This window comes from Neomonachus schauinslandi, chromosome 3, assembly GCF_002201575.2.
Source record: "Neomonachus schauinslandi chromosome 3, ASM220157v2, whole genome shotgun sequence".
NCBI classification, from domain to species: domain Eukaryota; kingdom Metazoa; phylum Chordata; class Mammalia; order Carnivora; family Phocidae; genus Neomonachus; species Neomonachus schauinslandi.
Window position 1 is genome coordinate 166,729,242 of NC_058405.1, and position 15,092 is coordinate 166,744,333.

General features: G+C 41.9%; 1 protein-coding gene across 3 annotated transcripts in view; it reads left to right on the plus strand.

Annotated features, from left to right (window-relative positions):
* The window catches only part of UNC80 (unc-80 homolog, NALCN channel complex subunit), a 225,526-nt gene that overhangs the window by 194,304 nt on the left and 16,130 nt on the right, over positions 1–15,092 (plus strand). For all 3 annotated transcript variants that reach the window (XM_021703047.1, XM_044913394.1, XM_021703048.1), the window contains 8 exons: positions 3,504–3,704; positions 5,848–5,971; positions 6,956–7,081; positions 8,319–8,442; positions 9,164–9,370; positions 12,221–12,405; positions 13,034–13,199; positions 14,525–14,704. In XM_021703047.1, coding sequence (XP_021558722.1) covers positions 3,504–3,704; positions 5,848–5,971; positions 6,956–7,081; positions 8,319–8,442; positions 9,164–9,370; positions 12,221–12,405; positions 13,034–13,199; positions 14,525–14,704 — 1,313 coding nt within the window. The remainder of the gene's footprint in view (positions 1–3,503; positions 3,705–5,847; positions 5,972–6,955; positions 7,082–8,318; positions 8,443–9,163; positions 9,371–12,220; positions 12,406–13,033; positions 13,200–14,524; positions 14,705–15,092) is intronic.

Sequence of the window (15,092 nt, forward strand, 5' to 3'; positions counted from 1 at the left end):
TCAGAGGTTCAACATATGGAACCCCACTGCCTCAGGGCTATTAAGATCTCTTTCAACCTTAAGATTGAGGCTTATACCTTCTGGGCTTTTCCAAGGCAAATTTGCTTCAAAAAAAAGTAGAAAATCCTGGGGCACCTGGCTGGCTCAGTCAGTGGCACGTACAACTCTTGATCTCAGGGTTGTAAGTTCAAGCCCCATGTTGGGTATAGAGATTACTTTAAAATAAAGTCTTCAAAAAAAAAAAAAAAAGGAAAGAAAAAATAGAAAAGCCTATTTCTTAATTTTTTTAAAAGATTTTATTTATTTATTTGAGAGAGAGAATGAGATAGAGAGAGCATGAGAGGGGGGGAGGGTCAGAGGGAGAAACAGACTCCCTGCTGAGCAGGGAGCCCGATGCGGGACTCGATCCCAGGACCAGGATCATGACCTGAGCCGAAGGCAGTCGCCCAACCAACTGAGCCACCCAGGCGCCCCTAGAAAAGCCTATTTCTGATGTCCCTTATTCTGAGATATCCTCTTCTCCTTAAGTAACCGTTCTGAAAACCCTCAATGTATGGATGCCTCCTGAGAGCACCATGCACAAGTGTCTGCTAGGAAACATCAGGCCTCTCTATTCCCCTTTCTTATCAGAATCTCCCTGTCCTGCATTCTACTTCCGTAGGATACTTTGGATGCCTGACTAGACATATGCTGATTCGAGCCAAAGAGTCAAATAATTAGTGAGAGTGGCTTAATTACCCTTCTTAAATTTGTTTTCAAGGGAATTTCCAGTACCTTAAAGAATATCGACATTTCAGCCACTGTGATAAGAATCTTGGGTATATTTTTTAGAATATGGGATTTTTATGAGAGAATATGGACTCTGAGAGACAAATGGGGTTTTAGAGGGGAGGGGAGAGGGGGGATTGGTTAGCCCTGTGATGGGTATTAAGGAGGTCACGTACTGCATGGAGCACTGGGTGTTACACGAAAACAATGAATCATGGAACACTACACCAAAAACTAATGATGTATTGTATGGTGGCTAACATAACATAATAAAATTTAAAAATATATATATATATATAAAAGAATAGAATATGGGATTTTTTTCTGGAAAAAAGATCAAGCTCAAATCATACAGTGTAGATGCAAGATATTACCATGAATGGGTGGGTGTACATGGCCTCTTACCATCATCTTCTACACATTCTGCAACTACTCAATGTATTTGGTAGGGAAGAATCGTAAAATTTTTAAATGCTTTCTTTTTTTTTTTTAAGATTTTAAGTAATTTCTACACCCACTTTGGGGCTCAAACCCCCAACCCTGAGATCAAGAGCCACATACTCCTCCAACCAAGCCAGCCAGGTACCCCTAAAATGCTTTCTTCTTAAAGGATCCCCCTATGCACTATTGGTGAGAATGAAAACTAGTGCAGTCACTGTGGAAAACAGTTTGGGGCACCTGGGTGGCTCAGTCGTTAAGCGTCTGCCTTTGGCTCAGGTCATGATTCCAGGGTCCTGGGATCGAGCCCCGCATTGGGCTCCCTGCTCCGTGGGGAGTCTGCTTCTCCCTCTCCCACTCCCCCTGCTTGTGTTCCCTCTCTCGCTGTATATCTCTCTGTCAAATAAATAAAATCTTTAAAAAAAAAGAAAACAATTTGAAGTTTCCTCAAAAAATTAAAAATAGTATTTCCCTGTGAGCCAGTAATTTCACTACTGGGTATTTACCCAAAGAAAATTAAAACACTAGTTTGAAAACATAAATGCACCCCTATGTTTATTGCAGCATTATTTACAATAGCCAAGATATGAAAGCAACCCAAGTATCCATCCATAGATGAATGGATAAAGATGATGTGGTATATATATAATGAAATATTACTCAGCCATAAAAAAGAATGAAATCTTGCCATTTGCGACAACATGGATGGATCTGAAGGGTATAAGGCTAAGTGAAATAAGTCAGAGAAAGGCAAATTCCATAAGCTTTCACTCATATGTGTAATTTAAGAAACAAGGGGGGGGGCCTAGATGGCTCAGTCAGTTAAGCATCCACTCTTGATTTCAGCTCAGATCATGATTTCAGGGTTTTGAGATCAAGTCCCAAGTTGGCTCAGTGCTGAGTGTGAAGCCTGCTTAAGATTCTCTCTCTCCCTCTCCCTCTACCCCTCCATCCCCTGCCCCTGCTCACTTGCTCTTTTTCTCTCTCTCTCTCTCTCAAAAAAAGAAAGAAGGAAAGAAAGAAAGCAAGAAACAAAGGAACAAAGAAAAAAGAGACAAACCAAGTAACAGACTCTTAACTATAGAGAACAAACAGATGGTTACCAGAGGGGAGGTGGGTGGGGGGATGGGTGAAACAGGTAATGGGGATCAAGAGGAAACTTATCATAATGAGCACTGAGTAATCTATAGAATTGCTGAATCGCTATATTGTACACCTGAAACAGTATAACACTGTATGTTGACTATACTGGAATAAAAATTAAAGTTAAGTAAAATAAAAAATTTGGTTAAAAGATAAATAAAATGCTTTTTCCTTCACATAAAATTAAATTCAGTTGGCTTTTTAAGATCATGTATGCCATTATATTTGTATTATTTGGAAGTTGATAATCCATGTCTAGTTTTGAAGTTTTTTTAGTTAACCAACTATTGCAGTTACCTGAAACCAGTCCTGTTGGTCAGTTCACCCTCAGGGAATCCTGTACTTAGAACATAGAGCATGGACCTGTGTCTGGTGACAGACCCTGGGCCACACTTGGCGGAAGTGCTTTCCCTTTTGCAGTCCCTGTGTGGAACTGAGTTGGAAAATTTGAGAGGAGGAGACAACCCAAACCAAAACCATCCAGACAATCCTATTAGGTCAATTATATAAAAACAAACAAACAACAAAAACAGCAGAGCAGGAGGATCCATGTATAAGACAAAAAGAGAAGAGACTTTGAAGGAAAGAAAGGGAAATGAGTTTGAAGAACTCCTTAGGCTCCAATAAAAACCAATACTACATTTTATAAAATGCCTTTGACTTTGACTATGGGCAGTGAGGGAGCTAGGAAGACATGAAGCTTACTTGGACACTTGATATTAGTGACTTTGTTATACATTATAGTTTAGATTCTCTTTTATATGCATATATGTGTATATATGTACCTTTTATATATATGTATGTGGATATGTACTTGTATGTGTGTGTATATATATATCCTCATATACATATGCATGTATACATATTCTCTAGATATGTTTGGTCTGACCTTAATCTCTCTGGGTTTTAGTTTCCTCTTCAGATACTATTCACATGCACCCTCCGGAATAGTCAGTGATTCTCTGTTAATATATATGTGCAGGTATCCAAGGTATTGGCACACGCAAGAAGAGCTGAGGGGTAGAAGGTAGAGGGAAGAACGTTTTTAGTTCAGGGAGCTGAGGTGCTGAAAGGAGGGTGATTAGCATGATGCTGTGTGAGGAAAAATTCCCATTGTGGCATTCTAAGCCTATTCTTCTAAAAAAAAAAATTAGGTTGGCAGAAATTGCACACTCCCTTCTGAAGTTGGCACCATACGACACCCAGACGATGGAGAGCCGTGGGCTTCGGCGCTACATCATGGAGATGTTACCCATTACCGACTGGACAGCCGAGGCAGTGAGGCCAGCCCTTATCCTCATTTTAAAGAGACTGGATAGAATGTTCAACAAAATTCATAAGATGCCTACTTTGAGGTGAGGAGGCCTCCTGGTCAGCTGTTAATATTACAAGCTTCAAAGTTAGGGTTTATCATCCTTTAAGATGGTGGCGCAATCTGGAGTAGAACGGATGACTTGAAAGTTTTCTGTTGGTATATGTGCATAGCTAACCAGGTATATGAATGCATAAGTAGCAGGGTCTACATTTTGAAGAAATAATCTATTCTTTCAAATTATATGTGTTCATCTTGAAAAATCTGTTCATATCTTAGCTATCATGTTCCTCATCTGACACACATAAGAAATTCAGTGAGTATCCTTCAATTTCTTTTGAAATAAGGCAGGGTGTGCCTTATAAATAAAACAACTGAGGAGAAAAGAAAAATTAATTCAATGTTCAAAAAATACTGGCTTTGACATAGTTTAGAGAAATGACGAGTCTTAACAGAAAGCAGCCATGTAGCAGCTGAAAAAAATCCCACGATTAATAACAAAGACCTAAGTTTCACCATTTCATCTAATTGAGGGTGGTATGAAATTAACATGATTACCCCTTGATCTCTGTTCAGTAACCTGAAATATCCACTGATAGCCTCCCTATCTGTGCAAGGGTGCCTCGGAACCAGACCACCTGGAGATCTGAGTCCAGTTTGGAGACCTATGAGCAGACAGTTCAACTGGCTAAATGTTGATAAGCCTACAAACTCAGGAGTTTCAAGTTTGAGTTCATGAGAGCATTTTCTGTCCCTTTGAACTTAACCCAAAACCAATGCAACTCTTGCCCAAGAATTTGTAGCGCTTAGCATTCCATTTGTCAGAACTTTCCCAGGTGTTAGCCTGTGTTTTTCTTCATTTATGCAGTGGTCAGGAGTTGTTGGAATTATAAAAAAGAAATTGAAAGATTTCATTCAGTAAATGATATTTTGTTCCTGTATTCTTTTATAACGTGATGACGAATGCCTACGCATTGGTTATTTATTTCAGTGGCATGGAAATGTCTGTCTTTACAGCACACCTACTTCTTTTAATGGTCTCAATGGAACGTTTGTGCCTATTGGCAAATGGCCAGTCTTAAAATTCTTACAAGGGTGTGTCAAAATAAATTCTTTTTCTTAAATAACCTTGTACATAAAGATGTCAAACATCTCCATAGGTTGACTCATTTGTCATATAATCAAGCCCAGTTGTAAAGAACATCATGCTTCCTAAAAGTACATGGGTTAATTGTGGGTAATCTCTTTGGGGTGCATCCTGAGAATTTGAGGTTGCCTTGGATTTAATTTCTTCCAGTGATCTCAGTTCAACAAGGGAAAAGTTGACTGAAACTGACCTAGTGGGTTACTTGAGAATCAGGATATCAGTATATCCTCATTTATGAACATTTCCATTTTGTCATTGTAGAAATTCCATTTTGGTAGGAAATATAAGCTTAGGAATTATTTCCACGATAATATAAGAAATAGTGTTGATATCATTAAAACCCAACCTGTTTATTTGGGGGCCGCGGAGATGGCTCTTTCTGGTACTGAGACAGAGACTGGACTGACTTTTATTACAGAAAATGCCATGTTCATCTAATTGGGTTTAGATTTATACCACTTATATGACCCTAGAAAGTAGCCCCAAAAATATCAATTCTTAGAGGCCAAGAAAGAACACTTGTTAAATGAACTATTTTCTTCTAATGTCATGTTTTTGGCAGCAGTTAAACCATATAAATCTAATAAGTTGTATCCCGGTATAAAAGCTTGTAGAGATCAGTTGTAGTCTGATCAATAGATTTCAGAAATGCAGCCTGAGGTCAGATTAGTTCTGTTGGGAGTCATGGCCCCCAGGATGGGTTTCCTAAAATTGCAGTCTTCTACACCTCTCTCAAAGCTAAAACCAGGAAACTTAAAATGCAACCCATTCATCATCTCTGTTTTTTCTTCAATAGATTTTGTCTCATTAGTCGAGTGGGGCAGGAGTGCCTCTGCTGCGTTTTCAGTATCTTCTTCCCTTCCCAGTGTGCTCTGTGCTTTTGGAACAACATGGGTAAACTTCATCCCGTGTGAAGCACTTTGTTGTCTCAGACACCCGTCCTGTCTTAGATGGCGTCAGAATCACTGTCTCGTTCACTTGTTTCAGACTGACTCCAGAAGGGAGCCACGCTGCTAACAGCTCCTATATTGTATTCCAGGCGACAGGTTGAGTGGGAGCCTGCCAGCAATTTGATTGAAGGGGTTTGTTTGACACTTCAGAGGCAGCCAATCATATCCTTCCTGCCTCACCTTAGGTCACTGATCAATGTCTGTGTCAATCTGGTGAGTAGCCAAGTGGCAATCTTATGAAACTTTGCAAAAATGTCACTCTGCTATTGATTTCTCTGACTTGAAGATTTACAGGTCAACCACTTTGTGCCCCTACCTACCCACAAAAACAGATGGCTCAGGTGACACTGAAAATAGTGAGGTACATTTCAAGGTGGTGCGTGGGGAGATGAGGGGCCCATCCCTACACAGATGGGATTTTGGTGTGCTGCTTCCCACACACTACTTTGACAATGGCCCTCTTCAAGTTGCGCTGAGAGTTGAGGGCTGCCAGTTGGAGAGTGGGGTGGCGGAGACCGCACAATTGGCTAGAGGTTGAGGTCATCCGGGGTGGGGGAGTTTAAAATGCAAAGAGAACATTTTTTTTCCTTTTTTAGTGCAAAATGACGCTATGAGTTGGCCAGTCTAGGATTTACGGGAAGAAAAAAAAAAATTTTTTTTTATCACTGATGTAATATCTAGAGTCTGGTCCTCACAAGGTTTTGTACGATGTAGAAATCATGTGAGAGCATCTCATTGAGTAGGATCTGCTGCTTAGCTAGCTGAGCAATAACTCTATAGCTGGAATGCCTAGTACACATAGCGCTATGCCATCACCGTCGTTGTCAGTGCCAGCTCCATCAAAGAACTGTGGACTGCATTCCTTTGAATCCACCAGTAAGTATGTCCAATCTCCTGATTAGAATAGTCTTTGGTTCATCTCCCATTATTTACATAGTTAGCTATAAACAACATTCTACAAAACCTTGGCTGAATCCAGTGTCACATTCGATCGGACTCCAGACATTACATGCCTTCCACAGAAGGCGACGAGAACAGACTGAAAGTAACATGTCCAACCTTCAAATTATTATTATTATTATTATTATCATTATTACTTTATTATCATCATTATGATTATTGAATGAGACTCCCTTACTTACGGTCGCATGAAATTGCAATAGTCAAGGCTGGTCATGTGCTCTGTTTGTATTTCAGGTCATGGGAGTGGTAGGACCTTCCAGTGTTGCTGATGGATTACCCCTTCTTCATCTCAGCCCTTATCTCTCACCACCTCTGCCCTTCAGCACAGCTGTTGTCCGGCTTGTAGCATTGCAGATACAGGTGTGACTGCCTTACCTGTTTGTCACGCTCATTAAGTTGCTGGTTGAGGCACCAGATCATGGTGTTCTCTTTTCTTTTTCTGCAAAGGCTGGGCAAAATCTGTGAAACAAAAGTGTAAACAGCTCCAAACTTTTACGGGTTTAGAGCTTCAGTCCTGAGCTTGGCCCTGAGTTGTGCTTCTGTAATTCTTCTCGAGATCTCAAAAATAGCAGAGTCGTGTAGTCCTGCCACAACATCAGGAACCATGGAAGTCATTTCAAATGTGTGCAAAACCTTAGGAAAATAATGGCTCACAGATAATCAGCTCACAATTGTTAATTAAAGACACAGTAATATTCAAAGTCTGGTTTTAAATTATTTGCAGAAAGAACTGCAATATAAAATTCTTTCAAATGTTACTACTAGGCTTTGAGTATCTTAATTTACTTTAATGATTGTGGGTTGAATATTGTGGTTGCTTTTTTTTTTTTTTTTTTGCTTTCCCAGTGATTTTATTTCTTAAAATTAAAATAATTATTCCCAATGCAAAAAGTGCAAAATGCCAATTCCCCTGCCTCTTTCTGTGTGTCACCTAATTTTAGAGAGTGGTAGATCATCAGAAAGCTCCGTGACTGATGGGAAATATACAACTGATGTAAATGGATAACGATGCATCCATGATCTGACAACTTGATGGTCCATCATCCAGAGAATGGGTGATGGTAGAAAAGAAATTAAGCAAGAGCTTTGGCTACTGTGCAGAAAGGAAACAATGATCACTAAAGTGATCCATGTTTATAACCTGTGAACAGAGATCATTTCTTTCTTTCTATATTACCTATTCCTTCCTGGTTTGGAGAAGGCCTTATGCAGAGGTCAGAGGACTTTTAAATAACTCCCAAATGGAGGTGGCAAGTTCTCATTTTCTTCTTTCTCTTTTACCTCTAAAATATTTATTGGTGGACACATGGAGCAAATGAATGGGGATATTCGGTTGTTTTTGTACCAGACCAAAAGTATTACAATTTTGCATTTAATATTCAAGATGTTACTGTTTTTTTAGGTATATAACTCTCAGTTATGGCAAGCAAATGGTAAAGTATCAGTTTTGAGTGAATCTCGTATGCTGCGCAACTGAACTCATAGTTTCCAGGAGCAGCCAACAGGGAGTCACCGCTTCCATCGTGCTGTGTAAAAACAAACATACCGAATGGGTGTGGGGGTCAATTAATCTTTTTTTTCTATTATTGCTGCACAGGCTTTAAAAGAAGATTTTCCCTTAAGCCATGTGATCTCCCCATTCACCAATCAAGAGCGAAGGGAGGGGATGCTTTTAAATCTACTCATCCCATTTGTGCTCACAGTAGGATCTGGAAGCAAAGGTCTGATTAATTTAACTAAAGGGAATTTATCATTGTTGTGTTTTCTTAAGTGTCAGGCTGTTATTTCTTATTCTTTTTCCCATGAGGGCCATCACTGCAGTCGATCCGAATGATTTAAACAGGGTTATCTTAGGAAATAGAGGCTTTCTTTCATTTCAGTTTAGCTACCCTGGGTCAAGAGTTTCTCTGCTCCACTTCTTAGGAGATATGTCCTTCAGTACGGCAAAAATTGGGAGACCATTGTTTCCATTAAGAAAATGGTATTAACTGAAATACAGTGTGGTGTGAATTGACAAGTGAATGGACTTTATAATTTGCTGCGGTTAGGGTTAGCCTAAACCTTACCACTGCCGTTACATTTCAATCTGTTTTCATTACTCTTCCTTCTTGGGGGATTTTTCTTTTAGGAAAAGCTTATCTCAAATGTAAAGACAATACGTTATGAGTATTTGGGCAGAAAAGAGAAAGGAGATTGAAATGGTAAGCAGAGATTTGGCTAAGAACACAAGCCCTTGGGTGCTGACTATGGAGAGAACACCCAGGATCAGGAATGCGGTTTCTGTCCAGAGGAGAAGCTGTACTTGGTGGGGAAACACCCAAATTTCTAGGGTGTTCTAGTTTGGAACTGGAAGGAGAGCTGAATTTTTCTGGGTCTAACGTGGAAAGTCTAGCTCGTGACTTGCTTCTCTTTCCGCTTCCCTCTTCCGAACTCGGCCCGTAGACAGCCCATGGCTCGAACAGCCCGAGGTGCAGTTACTCCTGCAGACAGTCATGAACGTGCTCCTGCCACCGCGGATCATCAGCACGTCCAGGAGCAAGAACTTCATGTTGGAGAGCTCCCCCGCCCACTGCTCCACCCCGGGGGATGCGGGCAAAGACTTGCGCAGGGAGGGCCTGGCCGAGTCCACCAGCCAAGCCGCATACTTGGGTGGGTACTCTCCCCACACACCCCCCCTCCATATACGTGTGTTTGTGTGTGTATATGTATGACATAAGGACTTATTGAGTTATGTTACACCTTGACTCAAAAACGATTTTAAAAGACCTCAATCCAGAAAGTATTTGAAGAAGCCACTTGAGCAAGTAAGAAGCATCATCCTTGCAAAAGAGTCTGTACACAAATATATGCCAAAAAACGAAGTACTTTCCTCTCTGTGGTGCCTAAATTCCTCGGTTGTTTTTCTCACAGCATCTGGACATGTAAGGAAGGCATCGGCAGTAAGAATTCCTCCTTGCTGGTTAAGTATGAGATCACTACTGAGATTATCATTACATTAGGTATCAAACATAGACTCTGACTGGTATACAGGGACACAACTCAGGGGACTCACTGGTCTGTCATCTATGTGAATGGAGCCCCTAGAGTGGGGCAGTCCACATCCTGGGCAGCAAGACATGGCAGCCTTGTACTACAGCCCCCTCCTAGCTATTTTTCTTCCCTTATGATATCATCTCTAAATCTCCATCGTGATTTTCACTCTGGTGAGGCCAGTCGACTTGTTCTCCCCCAGAGGCTTGCCAGTTTCCTTCTTGCTTCACTCCTACGTTTCCATCACCCCATCCTTGCCTTTAACTTGGTCCTCAGTGAACTAAGCCAGTGGAAAACACCACTCCTGCCATAGCACGGAGAATTAAGGAGCACTGACAGCAGAAAATCTCAAAAGCACCAAGCTGAGAAGACTGCGCCTGACATTTTTCAATTTATCAAAGCAGATCTTGGTGTGGGGAGTAGAAGATGAACCACACACACTGGTAAAAACAAGTCCTTGGAGTTTGGAGTGTGTGAGGTGTTTGGACTGTATCATAAGGGGAAATATTTGGGGCGCCTGGCTGGCTCAGTCAGTAGAGCATATGACTCTTGATCTCGGGGTTGTGAGTTCGAGCCCCACATTGGGCCTAGAGATTATTTTTTTAAAAAAAGAAATAAATAAGCATATTAGAAAATTATGTGATTGACAATGAAAAGGAAAAAAGGAAATAAGAATGCATTTGCACAGGACCTGACCCGTGTGGGGCTTAGTTGCCAAAGCCATGAGAATGTGGGATTCCAATAAAATCTAGATTCTAGGACCGAGGCTTGCATAAGGCTTGGCACTGCACAGAGGATGATGGAAACAGAGGGCTTGACACATGAGGCAGGGTTAGGAGAAAACACTTGACGAGTGATTATGTTCAGGTCATTCCCCTTTCTGCCTTTTTAATGAAGGGGAATCCTTTGGTTCCTTGGCCAGGCTCCTGGACCTCTGTTTCAAATTGATTTTTGCATTTATTTTGAACACTTCCTGTGCACCAAGCACTGTTTTCTATACTTTGAATCCTCACAACAACTCTAAGAAGTAAATGTTCTTCTCCTTTTAGGACTGAAGAGGCAAAGGCCCAGAAAGGTTGAGTAACTTACCTAAAGTCACACAGTTAATAAACAGCAGAGCCAAAGTCCAAATCCAAGCCATCTGGCACCTGAGTCCCTGCTCTTGAGCCCTTTGCTATCCTGCTTATGTGTTGGGCTGATGGAGGTGAAGGTGAAAGCAGAATGGCAGAGACCCACAGAAGGCTAACAGGCACCTAGCAGTAGAAATGTCACCAAGCTCAGGGTAGGGAAAGAGGAGTGTTGTGTTTTGTCCCTTCGTTTGTTTGTTTAGTCGAGGGAAAGGAATTCGGATGAATGATGGCTGTGAAAAGTGGGATTTTGAGGAGGAGGAGGGGTAAAGAAGACTCTTACCGCATCTCTCTCCATGTTATATGGCATGGTTGTCCCCTGGAAATGTCCTAAATAGGCGATAAAGGTGTGTGTGACTTTGAGGGCTGCATGGAGTTGGGTTTCTGTGTGTCTTTTAGTTGCTGAGATGGGCCTTAAGACACGATCAAGAAGGCCCAGTTTCCCCTTGACTGCCCGGTAGCAGACACCGGGCCGAGAGCTGAGGGGGTCAGAGGACGCTCCCGCCAGAATGTTTGACATCCTTACAGTATTCTGGTTTGTCCTGACACACTGTTTGGGAAATCTTCTTCCCCCCCCCCACACCAAAAAAATAAATAAATAAATGTAGATTGTGACAGGGCTGCCAGAATCTAGGAAGCAAGAGATCTTGCAAAAGAAATCCAACAGGGTTTAGTAATCAACAAGATGTGCAATGTTGGGGGGGGGGGGGGCGGGGAGAAGAAGGGAGGAGGGAGGAGGACGGAGTTTTTTTTTCATCTGGAAGGATCTACTCAAACACATTTCCTGGTTACCTCTGGGGAGTGGTGGGGTCAGGAAGGGAGCTGGCAAGGGGAAGGACTTTTCTTTTTTTAATTTTGTGCATGTCTGCATGGCTTGATTTTACTTTAAACAGCAAGAATATATTCTTTCTATGCTTAAAAGAAAAAAAAATCTTTTAAAACACCCATGTTTTAGTTTAGGATATGAGTAGTATGCTGGTATTACCATAAAGCCACTAAGACGGCACTTTCAGAAAGCAAAATATTAGCCCCACATTATGTTTAGGACACATTTCCCTCTCCGTTCTATGAACCACTTGGCTCTGTGTTTTCCAAATCGTAGTTAAATGTACTTAAGAAAGGTAGCTGTGTTCTAATCAGGATCCAAACAGATCAAAACATCCAGATTTTTGTCTCGATGTCAGAACACTCGCTCAGGAGAGCATGCAGGTTCTTGGGAACATGGAGACAATTTGGAAATTCAGACAATGTTCTGACGCATAAAGGGCTGTGGATGCGCGCAGGGTTCCTCCGAGGCCCAAGTACGCACACAGGCTTACTTTTCTCTTTTCCCGGTGTGAAGCGCTGAAGGTGATTCTCGTCTGCTTTGAGAGGCAGCTGGGAAGCCAGTGGTACTGGCTGAGCCTCCAGGTGAAGGAGATGGCTCTGCGCAAGGTGGGAGGCCTGGCCCTGTGGGACTTCCTCGACTTCATCGTGCGGACCCGAATCCCCATCTTCGTGCTCTTGCGCCCGTTCATCCAGTGCAAGGTGTGGTGTGTGCTTCTCCCAGAAGTGCCGAGCCCCAGGGATGTGTTCTCTCCAGGTTAAGGCGGGATTGCCGCAGCGGTGTTCGTGCGACTCAGGAGAGCTAGTTAGGAGGACCTTTTAATACCGTGTTTGTAAGACAACAGCTCAAAAATGGATCCCAGAGGATCAAATGTCATGTTAGGAGTACCTTCGCAGTGAGAGCGTTATTAAACTCTGTAAAACTCTGCCCTCTCTTGACTCACCACTGCCCCCTAGGGAAAAAGAAAAAAAAAAAGATTGGCCCAAGGGTAGGATCTGGGGAAGGTTCTCCTTTCTTCCGTGACATGACAGAGATCTGATTTTAAATAAACATGGAAAAGATAGAACAGTTAAAGCATGTCCCCCCCCCCGCCCCGAAATCCTCCTTCAGTATTCATCTACTGTGTTAATCTTCTCATGCCCAAATTTCCTGGGGCAGTGATTCAAAATAATGTATTGATTAAGAGCTTCCTGTATAAAGCACTGTCCTAAAAACTTCATTTGCATTACCTTATTTCAGCCTCACAACCAACTATGAAATAGGTACAATAATTAGCCCATTTTACAGATGGGAAAATTGAGGACCTGAGAATCCATACCTTCCTTTCAGCTTCTGGCCCAGCCAGCAGAAAATCATGAAGAGCTCTCTGCCCGGCAACACATCGCCGACCAGCTGGAGCGGCGCTTTATCCCACGCCCTCTGTGCAAGAGTTCCCTCATGGCCGAGTTCAACAGTGAACTAAAAATTCTAAAAGAGGCAGTTCATAGTGGCTCAGGTGAGTAACCGTCGGGTATTTTGCATTTGCTTGCCTCATGGAACTCACACCCTACAAGGAATGCCTCTGTCCAGGTCACCACTCTTTTTGGAACCATGTATGAGGTAGTCATGTCAGTTCCCTGGTAGATTGGACCATGTGATCAATGCCCGCAGCAAAGCAAGGGGTATCGTGGGATTTTAATTTTGCTCTTTTCTAAACTTTTTTTTTTTTTCAATCTTCATTTCAGTAGTGAAGCTCTTTCTTGACTATTTAACAAGGGGGGAAAGTATTGAAATGCTTGCCTTCACCTCCTTTTTGGAAAGGAGAAGGGGGATTCACATTCTTTGAACATCTGTTATATGGTAGATGGTTTCATAGATGTTATTTCACTTAATCCACGCAAATGCCCTTAAGGTCGATAAGGGAGAGTCCACTTAAGGAATGAGGAAACCGAGACTCTGTAGAGAATAAAGAATCTACACACCGAACTAGAATGATTGCTTTCAAAGCCTTGAACTTTTACAGATTGGGGGAGGTAGGGTTGAGTTAGAGTTGGCAGGCTAGGAGGTCCTTTCTTTACATTATTTAAAAGATTTTCTTTTGGGGGTGCATTGTTTACTTTTTACAATTATTAACCGGAAATTACTAGGAGGGAAAACAAATCATAACCTGCCATTAGAGGGCAGTCATTACCCATAAGTACACTCTCATATGTGTGGCTTTTTTTCTTTCTAAAATGTATTATTGCTTGCGATGTATTAAAGACAAAGATTTTGACAAGTACAATCTTAGTGAAATCTGCAGAGTGCCATTCAAATATTCTGCTTTATAATAAAATAACCTGACGCATGAAAGGGGATATTTTATAAGTTCTTATTTCCAGAAAAGGAGAATGCGAACACAGTTTTGATTATGTATTCTGATTTTGATTGAGAAGTTCCTATCAGACAATGTATTTATTACTCCTACATGCTTGTGTCAGGAGAGATGTATTTCTCAGTAAAATCTGCCAAGTTGGAAGCTTCAATTCATGTCAAAATTATTTTGCATTCTTCCAACCTTCACATTTGAAATCAAAAGCAATGTCAAAGCATTTTACATTATTAGGGATACTATATTCCCCTGAGGAAACTGTTCAATTATGAGTAAATCAATAGCCAATTCTTCTTTTTCTTTTTCTTTTTAAATCTCACTTCCACTTGCTACTTTATCCTAAAGACCACTTATCTGAGACACACTATTTAACTGACCTTTCCTAAAAAATACAGGGAGGAGTTTGAAGCAAGCATTTGTTTTCTTTCGAGACACTCACCATGCATCTCCTTTGGTCTCTCAACCCCCAGCCTACCAAGGGAAGACATCTATCAGCACTGTGGGCACCTCTACCTCCGCTTACCGCCTGAGCCTGGCCACCATGTCCCGCTCCAACACGGGCACTGGCACTGTCTGGGAGCAGGACAGTGAGCCCTCCCAGCAGGCTTCGCAGGACACCCTGAGTAGGACTGATGAGGAAGATGAGGAAAGTAGGTTACCCCACAGAATGGGGTAGATGTGGGGGTGGCATGTGGGACCCAGCTTGGCCATGCAAATGAGGGCTTGGGAAGGATTTCTGCCGCTCTGACTTTTTTCAATGCTGATTCCCCGGTCATTTTTACAAAAAGGATTTAAAGTGGAATTGTGGGGCGCCTGGGGGGGGTGGCGTCGGTGAAGTGTCTGACTCAGTTTCGGCTCAGGTCATGATCTCAGAGTCGGGGCATCGAACCCCATATCAGGCTCCATGCTCAGTGGGGAGTCTGCTGGAGATTCTCTCTCCCTCTCTCTCTGCCCTTCCCATTCATGCTCTCTCGTTCTCTAAAACAAATCTATAAAATAAATAATAAAATAAAATAAAATGGAATTGTGATTGATTGC